Below are 20,538 nucleotides of genomic sequence, written 5' to 3'. Positions count from 1 at the left end.
CTTAATCAATTATGCCTAATTGTTTTATCAGATCTCTGATCTGAATATCCTGCTGTGCAGTTTTGGAGGTTTTATTATAGAATCCATTTCTATAATAAAACTAAATGGCTTTGAGCCAATAAACAAGTAAACAGGAAATTGTCCCTACTGTGACATCAGTGCAATTAGCAGGAGATTGTCATGCCAAACATTCCTTAAACTAGGCGCTTTAAGCAGCATAATAAGTTAATTTGCCAACATTTAATAATAAAGGTAAAGTTCAAACTCGTGTATGTGTATTTACTACAGAGTCAAGTACACATTAACATCATGTATTCCCATCTTCTTAATGTTGACATGAATTTTACCCTTTTTTAGTTCCGTGATTTCTGAATCAACAGATACATATTCTGTATATTTTATTGCTATAGCTCAGAAAGAATGTAAAGAACTAATTTCTGATATAAATTCAGTATTTACAGACCATTAAGTTTCAATCGGATATTTCTCAATATTGTTACATTAATTTGGAGGGTGCACATCAAATGGATAACCTGTTCAAAGTCTGTTAGTTCATGAACTCTAAATCAGACAAATATTATAAAAGAGACCATATATATATTTCAAATTTATAACACAAATTTCGGTAAATTTGTTTCAAATAAAAAAGTTCAATAGGTTTAATTTCTTTTACATTGTCATTAAATTGTTGAAGAATAATTGTTGTCCAGGTCAAAAGCTTTTGACGTTGAAAAAAAAACTGTTATTCAATTAAGGAAAAAACAAATGTCAAACTTACAACTGGATCTGGTAATGGCATATAAAAAGGTTTTTTCATTCTCAAGTTCACTAGCTATAAAAAAAATTGTTGGTTAAGAAAAAGTTCCACTTTGAACGAGATCTGTAAATTTGTTTACCTTAAAACATGATAATTAAGATGTGTAAATCATTCAAGTTTACCTCACCAGTAAGCAATATTTACATCTTTTATTTGTTATTGCAGACCTCCAAGTGGTCCACAGTTGTCGACGGCCAGGCGGGCAACCAGACAGCGCGTCATGCTTCGGCAGAGCCAGCGGGGCGGTGACTCAGACGGGCTCGGACAGCATTCTGACGAGGCAAAGATACCTGGTGGGTACTTTAAAAACAGGGATTTAGTCTAAAAGCTTTGGTGTTGTCATTGTAAAAGGCAAGATTATAAGTATCTTCCATGGCCGAGAGTGTAAGATAGGTTCATTCCGACCTGAGCGTAGGGTGTTTTGCGGAAACGAGGTTTACCAACTTTCCGCAAAACACCCTGCGCGAGGGTCGGGATGAACCTATCTTACACAAGCGGCTATGGTAGATGCTTTTCCTCCCACCTGAGTTAAACAAAATTAAGTAAAAATGTATTTTTTGCTGGAACTCTTTTGTGCTTAGTGAAAATAATTGCGTATGGATATGCGATAGCACGTGGTTGTCATGGAAATTCGCGCAGTGATTCAGAATATGTTAATAGTCAAATCAGTCTTTTTAAATAATTCTTAAGAGAATGAAGCATTATTTCTTGAATGGTGCTTGAAAACTGTTTTATCGTGACATTTGAAGCAAGAAATAATTAATTAGCGTTCTAAATATTACCATAAGACAGGATTTCCTTGATGCTACAGTCTTCAACAAGGGAGGTAATTACAATGTGGTAACCATTAAAAAGGAGTTCCATACGGGCATTTTATCTTCGCCCGTGGGCGCGATAAGAATATCTAGCATGGTTAAATTGTTGGATCTACTTATCTGAGGTGGGAGAAAAAACTCTTGATTGGACTATCACATGAAAACCATTAAAGATACATGAAATTGGGAACACATGCTTGATTTTGTTGCAAAGCCCATTTTCTCATTCTGGCATTTATATTTGTTGATTTTAAACCCCTTGGTTGACCAAGAAAAGCAGAGAAGCCCTGTCTTCCACTTTTTTGAAAGCTTGTGTTTAGATCCCATGTAACTCAAGGGAGAAAACTTTTGTCTCAAACTATTTGAAGCTTTTTCATTTCTTCGTTCATTTAACTAATTCAGGCATTTGAAAATTTCAAAGGACATTGTATTATAATATTTCATATAAAAATGAAAAGAAATAAAAATTAACAAAATTCATATAAATGTCCAGTTTTGAGCCAATGAAATTAATTCAATCAGCAGTTGAAAATTAGCACGTCGGTCCGCAAGTTTGTTTTTCATGTCATAACTGTGAGTAATTTAGTATAATATATGACTCTACCTACATGAACGGGTTATAAAGTAAACATGAATGATTATCGTTAATTATTAATTGGGTTAATTGGACATCCTGATTTAGCATATTGATCTGATGTCTTGAAAGACAGGGTTGACACTTTATCTGAGCTCGTTGATGGAATCATGATAATGATGTCAATAATGTATTAGCTTATTATGGCATCCAAGAGAAATTTTGTTAAACGTGTTCTTGGAGATATTATGGTGTTCACTGATTGGAACTGATTAATTGTTATTGTCGAGAAATTAAGATTCAGGCTTTATTATAATTTAGCGGCGGTGTTAAGTTTGGATATATATATATAAAGAGATATATTTACAAAATGGTAAGAGTATAAATATTGTGATTTTAGTTTAAAATGGAACCCTTCTTGACTTCTGGAATTTGAATCATGTTTACAATTTAATTTGAGGACCATTAGCTGAAAATTTAGATATTTGAAGATTAGGTTGGTTTTATCAATTATTAGGCGCCATTTTAATGATTTTACAGATCAGAAAATTATATTGATGTTGTAAAGTTTATTGATTACCTTATACAAATTTCATAGAAAACTGCTTACAGTGTTTCACATTAAATTTACTATAGTAAAAGTATATACTGTTACATATATATTCACAAAGAGTTGACTGTCAGAAGAAAAAGTAGGGCTACACTGACCCGCCCCAGTGTCTGGTTAAAGTTTAGGGCAACATAAAACTCCTTTACTGTTCATTGAATTCACTTCATACTTCACATAAAACGTTTAGCAAGTCCAATACTGTTCATTCAGTGGACTTCATACTTCACACAGTTGTCCAAGGCCATCACAAAATTAGGTAACATATCTCATTCAAATGTTGGCCCCTGATTGACTGAGAAATTAAAAGGTTAAAGTTTTAGGGTTTTAACTATAGATCTTAAATAATGTTCATTCAATTGACTTCAAACTTCACACAGTAACTTTTATTCATGGCCATCCATAGTTCATATCCATGGCCACCACACAATTAGGTTACGTAACTCCATATATATAATAACCTAAATACAAGTTATAGCCCTTGATTTACTCTTTGTTTCTTCATTGTCTTTGATAAACACATAAGGCATCATTAATGCGTTCATTTCTAAGGCAAAGAGGCGCTTATAGTGGAGCAGGGGTCCTTTTAGAGACATCTCCTGTTAATCTCAAGCGGTTGGGGCTCCTGATTTGGCTACATCTCTGCACAGGAAAGGGTTTATTCTAAGCTGTACACTGGGTCTATTTTGACCATGAACATGCAAGATTATACAGAACTATAATTTTCATGTGATATTTACATCTCTTTATGGCTACCCTGTTATTGTAATGCCAAGATACATTTGAACCACCTTTGAATACCAACTAGTAGCAGTAGAAGGTTGGTCCCATAATGCATTCCTTTAGTGTGACCCGACATTTTATGAATTATCAAAGCACATGGAACATGCATCGCATGAATGCCCCCCACCCCCCCCAAAAAAAAAGTTGTGCAAGTTTACTTTTTATTTCAATATAGGAGAAAAAGAGTAATAAAATACCCCCAAAATCAACTATTTCGGACTAGAAATTGTTAAACATTTTATGGTGGAATACCCCAAACTCCCGTGCCAACACTTAATACTAGATAAATTTCGGTTCTGAGGGAGGGGCGCAAGTCAAAAGGTTATGCTCGAGGTTATTCCCCCCCTCCCCTCCCCTTTTATGTAAATTCCTGGGACTGCCCCTGATGAGTGTTGTAAATGTTTATATTACTTTATGTAATTGTTCAGACTTTAAACTTTCAAATGACCTCAAAGTACAGATTTCATGTAAAATATCATAAGCATACAATACTCTCCATGTAATCAGTTCTTCAACATAAACCATTGAGCTTCAGGCCTTGTATCAATATTTAATACCATTTTGAGCCAAATTCTTGGGCCAATTTCAAGAGCTCAGCAAATCTGATGACAGGTCAAATAATAGAAAACAAATAAATTTTATATCTGTAAGAAAATTAAGATTGCTTGAAATTGGAAGAGTTCCAAATAGGGTTCATTTATTGCAGAAAGTGTTATATAAAGCATTTAATTATATATATGTTGTTGATGTAGATCATTTTTGTTCAATTTTGTACTTTTTCAACATCTACGTTTAATCATCTAAATTGCTGTATTATATATAGATACAAAGCATTTAGTATATCATCCATTCTTTTATCAATATTGTTGTCCATTACTTTAACCTATTAAATCCATTTCTCAAAAAATGAAGCTTAATCATACATAATTTAATATCTTTGGCTTTTTATTATGTCTCCCCCTCTCTGGGGGAGACATATTGTTTTTGCCCTGTCCGGTAGTCCGTCAGTCCGTCCGTACGTCACACTTCGTTTCCGATCGATAACTGGAAAACCGCATGACCTAGGATCACCAAACTTGGTAGGGAGGTTGGTCGTGAGGTGTAGAGGATCCCTATTGTTTTTGGGGTCACTAGGTCAAAGGTCAAGGTCGCAGCGACCCCCAATATAAAAAACATTTCTGCTCAAAATCTTGAGAACGGTTTGACCTAGGTTCACCAAACTTGGTAGGGAGGTTGGTCATGAGGTGTAGAAGATCCCTATTGTTTTTGGGGTCACTAGGTCAAAGGTCAAGGTCGCGGCGACCCCCAATGTAAAAAACATTTTCGCTCAATATCTTGAGAATGGTTTGACCTAGGTTCACCAAACTTGGTAGGGAGGTTGATCATGAGGTTTAGAAAACTCCTATATTTTGGGGGGTCACAAGGTCAAAGGTCAACGTCGCTGTGACCTCTAATGTAAAAAAATATTTCCGTGCAATATCAGGAGAATGCTTTGATCTAGGTTCACCAAACTTTGAAGTGAGGTTGGTCATGATTTCTAGATGATCCCAATTGTTTTGGGGGTAACAAGGTCAATAGTCAAGGTCGTGGTGACCTTCCATGTAAAAATCATTTGCGTGTAATATCTTTATGTCTCCCCCATTCATGGGGAGACATATTGTTTTTGCCCTGTCCGTCAGTCAGTCCATCAGTCTGTCAGTCAGTCAGTCAGTACGTCACACTTCGTTTCCGCCCAATAACTATAGAACTCTTAGACCCAGGAACTTCATACTTGGTATGCTAGTTGGTCATGACTAGTAGATGACCCCTATTGAATTTGGGGTCACTAGGTCAAAGATCAGGGTCAACGTGACCTTGAGGTGAAGAAACGGTTTCCACTCAATAACTAAAGATCCTTTGGGTCCAGGAACTTCATACTTGGTATGCTAGTTGTTCATGACTATTAGATGACTCCTATTGATTTTGAGATCAAAAGGTCAAAGGTCAAGGTTACCTTCAGGTAAAAAATGTTATGTTGGCAGTGACCTTAAGCTTAAAAATGATTTCTGCTCAATAACTAAAGAAAGCTTGTACCCAGGAACTTCATAGTTGTTCATGACTAGTAGATGACTCCTATTGATTTTGAGATCAGTAGGTCAATGGTCAAGGTCACCGTGACCTTGAGGTGAAGAAACTGTTTCCGCTCAATAACTAGAGAACGCTTGCAACCAGGAATTTCATACTTGGTATGCTAGTTGGTCATGACTAGGAGATGACCCATATTGATTTTGAGATCACTAGGTCAAAGGTCAAGGTTGCCATGACCTTGAAGTGAAGAAAAAGTTTCCGCTCAATAACTAAAGATCCTTTGGTTTCAGGAACTTCATACTTGGTAAGCTAGTTGTTCATGACTAGAAGATGACCCCTATTGATTTTCAGATCAAAAGGTCAAAGGTCAAGGTTACCTTCAGGTAAAAAATGATACGTTGGCGGTGACCTTAAGCTTAAAAATGGTTTCTGCTCAATAACTTAAGAACGCTTGTACCCAGGAACTTCATTCTTGGTACGCTAGTCGGTCATGACTAGTAGATGACCCCTATTGATTTTGAGATCAGTAGGTCAAAGGTCAAGGTTGCCATGACCTTGAGTTGAAGAAATGGTTACCGCTCAGTAACTAAAGAACACTTGCACCCAAGAACTTAATACTTGGTATGCAAGTTGGTTATGTAGATGATCCCTATTGATGTTGTGATCAGTAGGTAAAAGGTCATGGTCACGATGACTGTGAGCTGAAAAATGGTTTCCGATCAATAATTGAATAACGCTTGCGCCCAGGAACTTCATACAATGCAAACTTCGTTTACATTTTCCATGATTAATCAACAACACTTTCTTCTCTTCACTATTTAATATAATCGAATAAACCAAACTTCACTGTTGGTTTGTCTCCAGTCCAAAGTTACAAATTTCATGTCCATCATTTATTTTTTCTCAGCTACGACCACACAATAGGGGAGACAAGCGCTTTTTCAAAAACGCAATCTCTAGTTTTTCAATCTTTTGAGGTCAAAATGCTTTTTAGCTATATGTTTATTTAGTATATATATTTCCACTACACATTTAACCCTTTTTGTAGGATAACAAAATAATACGGGGTCTGGTTGTGGTGTGTAAGTTTATTTATACCTGCCCTTGGGCCTTGCCCATTCAGTGAGTGCTCCGATAAGATTGTCAGTCATTTTATGTTTATTAATGGAGCATTTTAAATGTATAGACAGAATGAAACCCTGGTTAGAGCTTACCCTGGTTCTTTAACATGCTTAAGTGTATAGCACTATACCATGGGACCCCCATTTAAAGTCTCTCCCAGAAGACGATGAGTATTTGTTTAGTGGTGCGTTGGGGAGATGAATCTGCGACCCCCTGGATTTACAGTTAAGTGTGTTACCACTAGACCGTGGATCTGCCACACAATAATCAGCATCACTAGCAGGAGCAGTAGTTAAAATAATTCTTATCCTGATTCTTAGATTATGTCTCAGATTCTGAATCCTGAAAATATTTTGTCCCATACATGCCCTCATAACGCTTTTCAAAATATTTTCTGATGACATGAAGAGATATTTCATAGGCTCTTCAATTATCGGTTACCAGTGGAAGATTGTAAATGTACGCAAACATAAGTTGTACCTTGTGTGTGATAAGTAAACATTCAAATCTCTTAAACCTGCTCTGCCCAAAATTGTTTAACCTCCTAGTCACAGAAAAAATCTCGTGCCGTTTTTTTGTTGGAATATTTGTTCTGATAAAGTTGAATGATTCAATGAAGAACTTCATTTTTAAATGTGCAAAGTCAGGTTATTCTTTAAAGTTCATTAGGTAAATAAAGTGTATTTTATTATAGGTGTGTGACCTTTGCAAATGTTTATCTTTTGTTTTAAATTCCTTAAAATTGTATAGAAATATAGATAGATGATAGATAATGATAAATTCTGTTTATTTAGCTTTTATATGTTTAAACATTAATATCATCACAGTTTGAATAAGTCCAACGTGAGGTTTTGTTTGGGGTTACAATGTAACAGATCTGATATAGACATTCCAAAAAATGAGTGAGTAGTTATTATGTCACCCCCAAAATGAATTGAGATTATACACAATTCAGGCTTTAAGGCTTTGAGTTCATACTATTAATCATCTATCATGGGGTTTGCTGGTGATCAAACTGTTTTTTACCATATTTTCAAGAACAACTGTCAATAAATAGCATGCAGTATAAGGGAATATGTTTCAATAAGAGCCTTTTTGGCAGGAAACCATGTTTGGGTTCCAAACTCCGCGCAGGGTTACTTCCCTTTGTAAACAGTACAGTAACACTGCCACCACAAGATTTTCATCCAAAATTGGATGAAAACTTTTAATGGCATTTTTTTAATCATATATATTTATTCTTATATCCTTTCTTAAATAATTACTTTACGCCAGTTGATAGGCATAATATGTTTTATAAAAAAATAACAATTAAAAAAAACATTCGGAAATGTTCGGTCTTTTTTCAAATTCAAGCCCTACAAAGTCCATATCGTGTTGAAGGATGTACGGAAAAGAAATCTCGGAAATTTTTACCTGATATTGAACTTAGTTTTTGGATGATTTCGTCTTCCGTTGCATTTTTTCCTTTTATGGAATAAAATCGTTTATTTTCTAAACAAATGAAACATGTTGCTGGAATTTCTTTTAAAGGTGTTCCGTCCATTTTGTAAATTGCAATCACGTGCCGTTTCTATCATCACGTGATATTTGTGAAGGCAGTGATTACTGTACTGCAAGGGAAGTAACACTGCGCGGAGTTTGGTTTGGGTTCATGTTTGGCTCTCACCCGATATTGTGTCCTATGCCCTTTATAATTATCTCATATCTGGTCACCTACTAACCCCTTAAAGTGACGCTCTTATCCAAATTCAATACATACACATGTATAACAAACATCAATTTTGACTGATCAACCTTTTACTTCTTACTAAATAATGCAATTTTAAATTTTATGGAAAATATTATTTACTGATAACAAGATTGTAACTGTATAATTAAAAGCAGAAAGCGCAAAAATATTAAATGATTGGTGAATGCTAAAAGATTAACTAGGGTCTGTAACTATAGTATCATGATGCATAAGGTAAAATGCCATGTTTTATGCTCATTTCTTTCAAAGTAAACACGGTATCCCTCATAAGAATCATTGTTTTCGACATTCATTCATTTTTTTTTGGAATATTTAAACAATATTATAGATTGTGGTAAATCATATTTGGGAGTAAGAGTGCATATTTCACTTATAATATCATGCCTCCAACATGAATAACCCAACTCCATTGGTCCAGGACTGGTGACGCAGTGACTCCATATTATTCCGTATTGGGTTACTAATCTTTATATTGTAGCCAAATTTTCCAACTCCGATGAATAAATGAAACTTGTCAATGTGAACGTGACCCGAAATTGGGCGCAAAAAACGGCAATGGAAATGTTTTCCCTTGCCCCGTATGTTCCATATTGTTTCACCTACTAACCCTGTCAAAAAGACATCGTAGGTCTTTGACATGACTATGATGACCCTCTATAGAAATTTGCCCATGATTTCAGTACAACACTATACTATACTGTTTTTTAAGCACCTGGTTGTATGCAATTAACTCATAACTCACTGACAAACTATACCATTACAATTTTTATAAAAATGGCTGATATTTTAAGCGATTCACAATCAATTATGGCCAAAAATAAATGACATTCAATAGGAATGATAATTGTCAGGTATTTTGAAAAAACTTTAATCTTGTAATGTAGTCCAAAAAAAAAACTCAGCAGTTATTGAAATATATAAGAAAGATATTTGAATTAACTGTTAAAGAATTTAACAGCAGGTTGAATGAATTGCTCAAGGTTTCATTACATACTTAAGTTCCCTTATTTCTATTTGCTTTTACCTTTAATCTCTGTATAACCATGATAATGTCTCATGCATCTGACCAATAAATGATATTTTTGGTTTATGTTCGCAAGTAATGTCAATAAAGTCTTCAAGTTGGGTCACTCTTTAAATGTTTAAATGTCTCTTTCCTGTTGATTAAGAAACTGTATGTGGACTTGTGAGGCGAAGTTGTGGGATGGTTTCTATAAATGAACACTGAAATGAACTTATCAAGCTTGAAAAAATGTTTCGCTGTGGATTATAAGACATTCAGACAAAATGTAATGGGTAAACAAAAAAAGCTGCAATGCCAAGGACGTAATATTATACTGTGGAAAATATTTGCATGGCTAGACTCGTAAAGAAATTGTTTCTGAATGTTTCATGAATAATGTTTGTATTTCTTAAGGATATAGGGATGTATTTGGATCTACTTCAATAAGGAATCATTTTCGTATATTGAAGTTTTTTGTCTTTCGGTGAAGGTTTACAGATTGAAAATGCATATTTAGTGAATAGAAGCTTTAAAAGGGTTTAACTTAATAGACTGAACATGTTCGATATATTGATCTGTGGTAGATCTACTTACAATAAAAATATCCATTAATTTTAGATGTGATATCGTTTTTCGTAATAAGATGATAAGAGTTATCTCTTTGAACTCAAATAAAGGAAAATATAATGAGGAGAAATGTAACAAAGTTACTAGGACGATGTGTCCTGTCTCATTGAAATCTGAATTATTGACAAGAATTGTCCGCTAATAATACCAGCATCATAAATCAGCTGGGTCTTGTATTGACAAGGCAACCACCTGGAATGATGCGATAGATTTGCACATAATTAACAGTCAATGCCTATAAATGGAAGTACAGGTATCGCTCGCTGCAGGCATTTACAAGCATGATGGATATAGATTCTAGCCATGATATAAGCAACAATGAAGCAACAACATTGGGTTTATGTTGCAATAGCTGCTGCTGGTGTTTGTGGGATATTACTGTTTTACCAACGTAGACAAAGGAGTATAGGTATTGATATAGTTCACGGTTTAACAGTATTCATTGTAGCAATATTTCATGTATTTTCTGTTATTTTTCTGATCTTATTATTCTGTATCTATATCATACAATCTTTTTGATTATTTAGGTCATTCCAAATTTAGCTGATGTTTTGTGTTATGAGGGGGATATTTTTTTTCGCCAGCAATATGAAAAAAAACAAAAAAAACTCAACCATAATATACATTAAGGAAGGAAATATGATTTTCTAGAGTTTGATCGTTTAAGCAACAATAACTTGAGCCAAGAAATATATCCTATTTACAATTAACAGTTAAATTTTTAACTTTAATGAATCCATAAATGTATATGATTCATTCTTTATGATTTTTATTGGGTAAATTGCACTGCATTATAGACTCAAGTTCCTGGCCCCAATTTCTCAAAACTTCTTAAGTCCCTTATAACAGGATTAAGCTAAACTCACTATTTTTGTTGTTCTATAGTATGCGTTATATTTACTTCTTTAAGAGTGTTTAGAAATTATATAAGAACAATCTGTATGCTAATTAGAAGAAACCATTTTTCATTTATCAAAATCCATTATTAGTATGTATTTTGGCTAATTGAAATAAGCGACATAAGCCTGTTAAGCTTAAGAAGTTTCAAGAAATTAGGGCCTGATGATCAACATAGAATAAATTTTGAATTGCCTTATGGCTTATCAAGCTGTTACACAACCCACTCATAGCAAGAATATCATTAAAAATTTGTGCTTTATGATTTTGTCATACAGGACTACGAAGAGAATGTGATGAGAATATTAGTATAAAAAAATAATGCCTTATTAGTGTAGTGTAGTGTGTAAATGACTTTTCTTATTTAAACATTAATCATCTGTTATATTAATTATTTCCAGGTACACAGACAACTTTAAGCGGGAGGCCGGGATCAGGGTCGAGGCGTCGGAAGAGGCCCTCCAGTAAATCTGCAGACAGGCACAGAAACCATAACAAGCGATCTTCAGACGATTATGATAGCTCAGAAAATGACAGTATTTACACTGATGACTCTTTAGACAGTGCAGGAAAGTTTAACAAACGTAATGAAAAAGCCACAAATGGTTTTGCAAATGGCAGTCAAGATATTGATGATGATTTAGTGTTTGATGAAAACAGTGAAGTGGCAATGATTTCAAATAGAAAGAAAAGGCAACAGGATGGACAATTGCTAGGCAAGGTCAGACCAAGGGCAGATGTCACAGAGATCATCGATGGTCCAGATGGTAGGAGGACGGTTGGCATTCAGACCTTCGATCCACATCCAAGACTTAGATCTGCCCCAGCCGCTAGCTCAAGTGTGAATCATGATTCCTCAGATCTTGAGGGCAGTTATACCAGTTGTGAGCATGGGTACACTATGGTCACATCCCCACTCAGTTTGTGGAATTCAAATGACCGTCCAGGTAGTGGGTCACAAAGCGATCAGAACTCCACCTCCTCTGCCGGTGTTGTAAGAAACTTGACTGACCTTGAAAGAAGTCGAAGTATGACCCCAACTCCAAGGTCAAGCATAAGGTCAAATATAAGTATTTCGTCTTCTGCAAGCAATTTAGACAGAGGACCTACAGAAATGTGGTCAACAAGTGAGACTGACCTAAGACCCGTGGCTAGTTTCCAAGATGAACTTTCATATGTTATGGAAACTGAGGGAATGAGTCCTGGTGCTTCTCCATTGGATTTCTCTGAGATACAAAGTCAGCAAGCCTCAGTTTATATGAGAAGTCCTGGTAGAGGTGCTACACTAATACCAAGACCAGAGTGTAGTACACCAAATAATACTGGGAGAGTTGTGAACATGTCTTTCCCTGAGTCACAGATACAACAAGTTGAACAAATTGATGGTGAAAGACCAGTGACTTTCGAAGTAACTGTCCATGAAAACAATACTGACATTGTGTACAATGTAGAAAAGACAGAATATAAGACTTATCCTCTTAGAAATCAAAATAAGCCAAGTATCATCCCAGAAAGAATATTGGTGAATATGACTGAAAGTTCTGTTTCAAGAACTGAAGATAAAAAGAAAACTAAGCATACAGAAGAGATTAAATTCTATCAACCAGGAATTGAAAGTCCAAATGATGACAGTTTAGTAAGAGAGCAATCCTACAGATTAACAAGCTCTTCAGAAAGAGAAAAGGAGGTTGAAAATGGTGCTGTTAAAAGTGATCAATTCAAAGAGTTAAAACAGGAGGATGAAGAAACTGTCAATTATGTTGTGCCATCAGAAAATAAAACCGAAGAAACTGATCCTCCATTTAGAAAATCCACTAGCAATTTACAACATTCTGGAGTAGTAGCAGCCACCAGTTACCCAAGTGCCGATAATGTAATGGATTATTCTGATGGACCCCATAATGATCACTGTGATGAAGCTGTTGGTGGTCTTGATGAATCTGATTGTACATCAGACTATGGGACTATTACCTCAATCGATGGGAGGAAAGGTTTTATTTCATTTACCTCTGACTCTGAGGATGGTGAATGTGTAGAAATTTCACCAAGAGCATCGCATTTATCAAAAGTTGTTGACCTCCCAGACCTACAATGTCAGAATTTATCTGTGCATAATGAAATTTCCAATCCATCAGATGAGACTGCTAATATTCTACCTGTAGAAGGAGAAAGTATTTGCTATGTTCAAGATGTCAATACTTATTTAACTGCACCAGCTAGGACTGAACATTCTGTACCTCCTGAGTTAGAAAGCCAGATTATGACATCTGATAATCAGTTCTATGATGACGGTGTTAAGGGATTACTATGCAAAGAAGAAAATTCAGAACCTGAAAATACTGAAAGAGTCGATTCGTTGGAAGATGAAATTGAAACTGATAGTAGTAGTGTAAGCACTGTTAAGCAAGCACAGATTGTTGATTCACGAGAAAATCTAAATTTTGCAAATGTATCAGGAGAAAATTTTGAAAACACTCCAGTTGAAGAAAAAGAAGTAGCTAGACATGAGCCAGAGGTGGAATCATCTGTACCAAAACTTGACCTTGACAATTCAATTCCGATGACTCCAAAGAAAGACAACAGATTGTCAGTGAGCTCTTCAGATGATGTGTACTTGTCAATGGATCAGTCTGAAAGTAATACTTCCTCATGCTCTTCTGATTACAAAACTCCACAGCAATCACCCAGGCAAGCTTATTCATACCCAGATAGTGCCTCTCAACATATTGATGATGTTGTAATACCAGATTTTTGTGAAGATGACAAGCTTCAGACAACACCTAGACAGACTGTGGATTCACCGATCCTTGGGCAAGCTCCAGTTCATACATCATCACCAAAACAACCCAATGATGTGCGAACAGTGTCAGTAAACACAGAGTCAGTACCTTCAACTGTGCAATCAGCACCACCAGCTGTGTCAAAGGTGGATCACATCTTTCAAAATCAAGCTTTCCCTGGGCAAGCAGAAGATATAAGACGAGAAATTGAAAAGAAGATTGAAAGATTACAGAGGCATGTCAGAAGCCTGAGTGATTCAGCAATCAGCTCAGACTATACAGATGAAAATTCCACTTCACTATCACCTAGAGGTAGTAGGGTGTATGACCCAGATAAAAGACTTATACAGTCTGATGCCAGCAGATTGTTGAGACTAGATATTTCTCCCACTAGAATAAATGGTAGACAAGATATTGATGCACAGCCTTCGTCAAAATCAGCGTTTAAAGATTCTGGTAATGTCTTTGATGACGATGGACTTATTCCAAATGATCAGTTTGTAAAATATCAGTCACAAGCATTAAAACCTAACAGAGTTTTGCCAGCTTTGAATGTGGATAACAAGTTTCCTGATACAGTTGTTGGTGCTCTCCTTGCTGTTAAGCCCTACCCAATACAGAGGAGCGCCTCTTTGGACAGCCTGTCAGTATATTTGAATTCCAATCCTAAGATACTAAGATCACCTAAAGAGAAACCAAGTAATGTCAATGCTCCTCAGGTTGATGATGCAGATGGTTCTCTTTCTGAAGGAGAAAGACCACTTTCACCTGGCGAAGTTGAAATGAGTCAAGGAAGTCTTGAAAATATGCAAAATGAAATGATTCAAGATATCACTATTCCAACCGTAAATGTTCTCTCTGAGACAGGACAAGGTCGGAAAAGGTCTTCGTCACTGGAAAACTTGCAAGGTGAAAAGACAAGAGAGTATTTGAGATCTCTCTCAGAGACTAATATTGATGATTTTACTGAAGATCAGGATACATCAAATTGCTCAAATGACAGTATTACATTTGTGTTTATTGGAGATTATAGTAGGAGCAACCCAGCTTCAAATAGAGATTTAGATAATGACAGAGGTACTTGCAGTCCTAGTGAGGTTAACATTAGCGGAAGGGGTCCTGCATACTCAGAGAGCAGTAAATCTCGTACAAGTGTCATATCTGATGTTGTGGATGACAATGAACCTGGTTTAATGCAGTCAGTTAGTGACTATGACGAGCCTTCTACTCACACTGCAAGTGAAGAAATAGAAGAGATAATAGGAAAATCCAGCAGTGATCCTTCCCATAGTTCAAGAGCCATTGGACTTTCTGATCATGGACAACCTCAGAGTACATATAGTCACACATCTGATGGTCTTGTACAAAACAGAAGACATGACACAGAAGTAGAGGATTCAGCACCTCTAAGGCATAGATTTGGTATTGACGAATCTGTTCTTCCTATAGCAGAGAGATCAGTATCAGCAGACAACCTGCCCAGACAACTGTTGATGCCACTTAGAAATCTCCAACGCTCAAGGTCGACAGGAATGCTTGCAGTTGGAGTAAATGATGACCAAGAATCAGAGAGTGGTATATTCCCACCAAAAGTTGCATACTCCGATGAAGATCAAACAGAACAGTTATCCCAAAGAACAATGTCTGACATTGATGCCTCTATTTCTAATCAAACTTCCGAAGATGATGAAGGATCATCAGATGAAGAGCAGTCATCGGCAATAGTGAGATCAATATGTAGCAAATCCTCCTCCATTGAAGAGTTTGAAGAGGAATTTGTCATTGGTTATTCTGCAACAAGAGATAGATTTAAATATTCTCATCCAAGTACAAATTCATCAAGCTCGGAAGGTGAAGTGGATCCTCATTGTATACATGATCAGGAACATATCAGGCAAGTACTTGAAACAGTTCAGAAATTTATCATGCCAAAACCATCATCAGTTGAAAGAGGAACATCAATGGAAAATATTAACCAGATGCCAGAACTTGTGTCCATTGCTATTCAAACAAGTGACCATGATAATGCATCACAGACAATTGGTAGTCCTTCTTCAACAGTTCTTCAGCCTGATCAGATTATTTTACCAGCATTGGACTCTCCATTCAGAGCTCAGAGTATGGGCAGTTTGGCATTGGGGGTTCAGGACCCTAACAGCTTAGAATTGTCAGAGGGCCAAAGAAATTGGTGTAATTTAGGCGAACTAATGATGGAAACTACTCAACTGTTAAGAAGAATCAATGAGAAATTGCCAGATGTTGATAAAGGCAACACTTCAATAACCTCGTCCGAAGAAAGTCAAGCAAGTGTGATTCTCAAACATTGGCAAGAGATGAGCATTCAGACTGGACTTTCATTATCTGATCTAACTACTGTTGGTTTACAAACAGACAAAGAACAAGATGCCTTAATGCAGGAAAATGAAATGCAAGAAGATAAGCCAGCACACTCTGCAGAAGGGACACAGGTTGATTCTTATTTTAGAATCAAGCCATTAGAACAAAGTGAGACTATCACATCTGATATGCTGCCTGTAGGAATTTATGGAGAGGAAGAAGAAAGATTATTATGTGATACTGGAGTACAAACAGATGATTTGGAGAGAGTTCGAATACTGGAAAGTAATTTTGACAAACGTTTTGAAAAGTCCTATGAAGGGGACAGAGAGGAAGATGATGAGCCTCATGTAGACATACCATATGAAACATTGGCTCATGTGGACACCAAACCAGATTTAAATCCAAACACTGATAACAAAAACAAAGAAGAAATTGTAAGACCAAAGAAAGTACAAAATGTTAACCAGGTGCCATTTACAGGAAAGTTCTTACCACAGATTGTAGCTGATCTTGGACTTGAAAAACCAGCATCAGATCAAACAGAACAAGCATCACCTAAACTTTCTCCAAGAGCTGCTAATGCTACCAATGACTTACCAGGATTTACATTGCCAAATATGCCAGAGATTGAAGAGCTGAGAAAAGAACATGCTAGACTGATGGAAAATCTAAAGAGGGCTTCAGATGAAAGAATTGCAAGAAGGGAAGCTCTTAAGGCCAGAAAGCATTTATCAGTTGAAACGCAAGACCAAGCAGCTGATGCAATAAGTGCTAGTCCAGATGGAATTCTACAAGAAGCTTCGAAAACCCCTGGTAAAATGCCAAACAAAAAGAACACTTCTGTTGATTATACAACTTCAAGTCAGTCTTATAACATCAGTCCAGAAAGAAAATTCAAGAAAACAGAGAAAAAGATTCAAGGACCAAACAAAAATGACCCAGAAACATCACTAGAAGAGAGCTCAAGCAGTTTAGAGAATGAAGCCATCATGTCTGGTGAAGATGAAGGACATCGCATTGGTGATAACATTAAGTCTGATGATGAAGAGAAAATGCAAGTAGATTTAGTTAGGTCAGATGAGGATGAGATTAATTGAAATGATACTGTACGGTCTGATGAGGAAAAAGAGCTTGACAGCCCATTGTGATCAGAAGCAAGGTCTAAGGCAACTGATGTTATCAGATCTGATGATGAACAAGAGAGAAAGAATGATATTAACTCTAGTTTAGCATCCAGTACAGGGGCACATAGTCCAAATGAAATTGTGCGGATAAGCATTCAAGTTGATCCAAATACTGGCCTGCTTGTTGAGAACAATACATATAAAGAAGACAACTCAAAGAAGAAAAGAGGGAAGGGGGAGAAAAAGAGTCCAGGTTCAACTCATGAACATAAATGGGAAATGGCTGGTGATGAACTAAGATCTGTCTGGGAAAGAAGACCAGACTCTAGGCCTAGAACAGAGAGTGAGGACACAGCTGAATCATCTGAAGTAGCAGATATAACATCAGGCAAAACTCCTGTTGATCCAGTAGAGGCAGCTGCTGCCAGAGCAGGTGCTATTAATCCAATGCCTATTGATGATGATGGAAGTGACAATGACACAGGTAGCATAGTGGATGACATTATTGAAGATGAGGTTGAAACACCTAGAAATACCACTCTTATAAATGAATCACTGCCATTTGAAGAAGAGATAATACCAGTTAGGCATAAAAGAGATGAAAGTTTGCCAGTTTTGAAAAGTGAGCCAATTGAAAATAAACAGCCAGAAATTTCCCAGGATGACCCCAGACAAAGAGGACCAAATATTACAAAGCCCTTTATTAAATGTGAGACTAGTCCTAAGTTTAAAACTCCTGGGAGGCTAGTAGAAGAAAGGTCAGTTTCCCCTGAAATTCTTCAGGAAAATGAACCCATTTCTGATGTACTTTCACCAAGACGACCATTTTCTGGAATACCAGCTACTCAAAAATATCCAGCTAGTAAGATTGAAAAACCAATTGAATCCTTAGAACAACCACAAACAGAACCAAAAATAAAAGCCTCGCATGTAAAACCAGCACGTTCAGCTCCAAGGTTTGCTGATGATGCTACTCAAATGAGTGTTGAATTTTCAGAAATTGAAACACAAACTGAACCTGATTCTCCTCTTAAAGAGAAGAAAATAACTCCGGTAAATGATATTGATGAGGAATCAAATGCTCCTAGTTATAACATAGATACAAAGTCATCTGAAGAACTTAAAGTTGTTTTAGAAGATTTACAGCAGGAGCGTCAGCATATTATGGATTTGCTTGGCTTAGCAGGACTACCAAATAGTTTAACAGTGGAATTGCTTGAAGCCAAATTAAATTACTTTATTGGACAAACTGACATGCTGTTGGATAATCTAGAAAATAACATGCTGCTAGATGAGCTAGCTGATTCACCGAAGGAGGAGCAGAAAGCTAAAGATTATATTGCGAAGTATAGAGAAGATCTGAAAAAATCAAAGCAAGACATTGAAGAGTGTAGAATACGGCTAAAACCTGGATTAGGTAGAGGAAGACCATTGGTGAGGGCACGGCCATCTCCTAGAATGAGTCCTTTGAGGAACAATGAAAGACAAGCTGAATTGGATGCATTCAGACTTGAGAGGCTGAGAGAACAACAGGATTATGAAAGATCAAGACATGGAACACCAACTAAAGGTAATACTCCTCTCAAAGGGAATACACCACTCAGGGGCAACAGCCCTGCAGTAACACCAAGATCAGATGGCTCCAGAAGTTCTAGCCCATCATATTCACCTGGATATATGACTCCAAGAGAGCAAAGAGCTCATCTTGTAGATCTTAGAAGGCAGTTAATAAGAGATGTAGTGGAAGAAGAGAAACATCACAGCAGGTCATGTTCACCCACCCTTCTGAAATCACCACCACCAGTTGCAAGACAGCAGTCTCTTGGCTTTTCACCAAATGTCAGAGATTCTAGCTCTAATTCACCAGAGGGTAACAGATCATCACCAGAATGTAATGCTTACCAGTTACCCCAAGGATCAAATATCAGAAGCCCCGACGAGAGACCATCAGCTTACAGTCAAGGTCACCCAAGGTCAGCACCTAATCCATACGGAAGCTACCAGGGGTCACCAGAAAGGACAGGGGCTAGACGAGCCATCCTAGCATTGGATACCAAGGGCAATTCAGAGAGAATCTTCTCGCCAAAGGAGTCTGAACAAATTTTGAAAGAGATTGAGAACATCAAGAAACGCACGCCTCTGTCTGGCCAGATGGAAGATATCTTGAGGCGATCATCCTTCTCCTCCACAAGCAGTCAAAGGTAAAACATAGATTTTATTGTTTTGTATTTTCATTGCTGTTCATCAGAATTGATTCAGTTAAAATTCAGTAGTTGTGTTTAAAATTTTGTTTTACAATTGACTTAATAAATGATTGATTTCTTTTAAGTTGCAAAACCATCCCTGATAGACTAAGCCGATCTCAATTTCCTATAATACAGTAGTAATTCACACAGCCATTTTGTATTTTGTTCAACTTGTATAACTGTAGTTTTTGATATATTACCTTTATCAATAGCTTAGACAGAGATAAAATGCTTCTTTTCCTACTCATGTAGGGTTACTTTAAATACAGTCTTAACTGGGTTTCATCTTTTTGTTTGGATTTTAATTTTGTCATGCAATTTTATAATATTCAAATAATAACGCAAGTTACACGAACAACAATACTTTGATTTGCACTTTTCAGGCCCTTTTTAAGATATATGACATTGTTTAGTTCGGCAAAAAGAAGGTAACTTTCGCACAAAATGCACGTAGTTTTTTCTACATCAGCTTTAACTGTATTCATGCAATCAGCATCTCGTTGTTGTTGGGAGTTTTTTTTATAAGAATTACTCTTCTTACAAAATATATAAATGGTATTCACAGGTATACAGAATGTATATAATGTATTCCCTTATTTATCGCAAAACTTTATTACAATCTCCCGATTTATAGTCTTTAATAATCCAACAAAGTTACAAATGTTATAGAATAGTCAGGAGTCTTTGCTATTTATAGATAGTTGTATATAAAATATATTAGTCAAGATTTCTTTAACAAGGAATGCTGATTAAAGCTGCATTCTCACAGATATACCATTTTTACAACTTTTTTACTTTTTGTCTTGGAAAGAGCAAATTTTTGCATAATTATCTGCAAACCAATCACATAAGATTGCTGACAAAAAATCAGATCATAGATTTTCATATTTCAATTCAAAATTAATGTTTTAAATGCATAAAATATCACTTTTGAACTTAAATAATCTTAAAAATCTGCAATCAATTATTTTTGTCAGCAGTCT

The 20,538-nt window shown here is 36.2% G+C and overlaps 1 protein-coding gene across 1 annotated transcript in view; it reads left to right on the top strand.

The window, feature by feature from the left end:
* Window positions 1-20,538, top strand: part of LOC128208681 (uncharacterized) — a 110,089-nt gene that overhangs the window by 82,661 nt on the left and 6,890 nt on the right. The window contains exons 28-31 of the mRNA XM_052912229.1: window positions 983-1,110; window positions 11,467-17,279; window positions 17,334-19,510; window positions 19,939-19,983. Of these exons, the coding sequence (XP_052768189.1) occupies window positions 983-1,110; window positions 11,467-17,279; window positions 17,334-19,510; window positions 19,939-19,983 (8,163 nt within the window). The remainder of the gene's footprint in view (window positions 1-982; window positions 1,111-11,466; window positions 17,280-17,333; window positions 19,511-19,938; window positions 19,984-20,538) is intronic.

This window comes from Mya arenaria, chromosome 11, assembly GCF_026914265.1.
Source record: "Mya arenaria isolate MELC-2E11 chromosome 11, ASM2691426v1".
NCBI lineage: Eukaryota > Metazoa > Mollusca > Bivalvia > Myida > Myidae > Mya > Mya arenaria.
The sequence above is the reverse complement of the archived record's forward strand: the minus strand, read 5'-3'. Positions and strand labels throughout refer to the sequence as shown.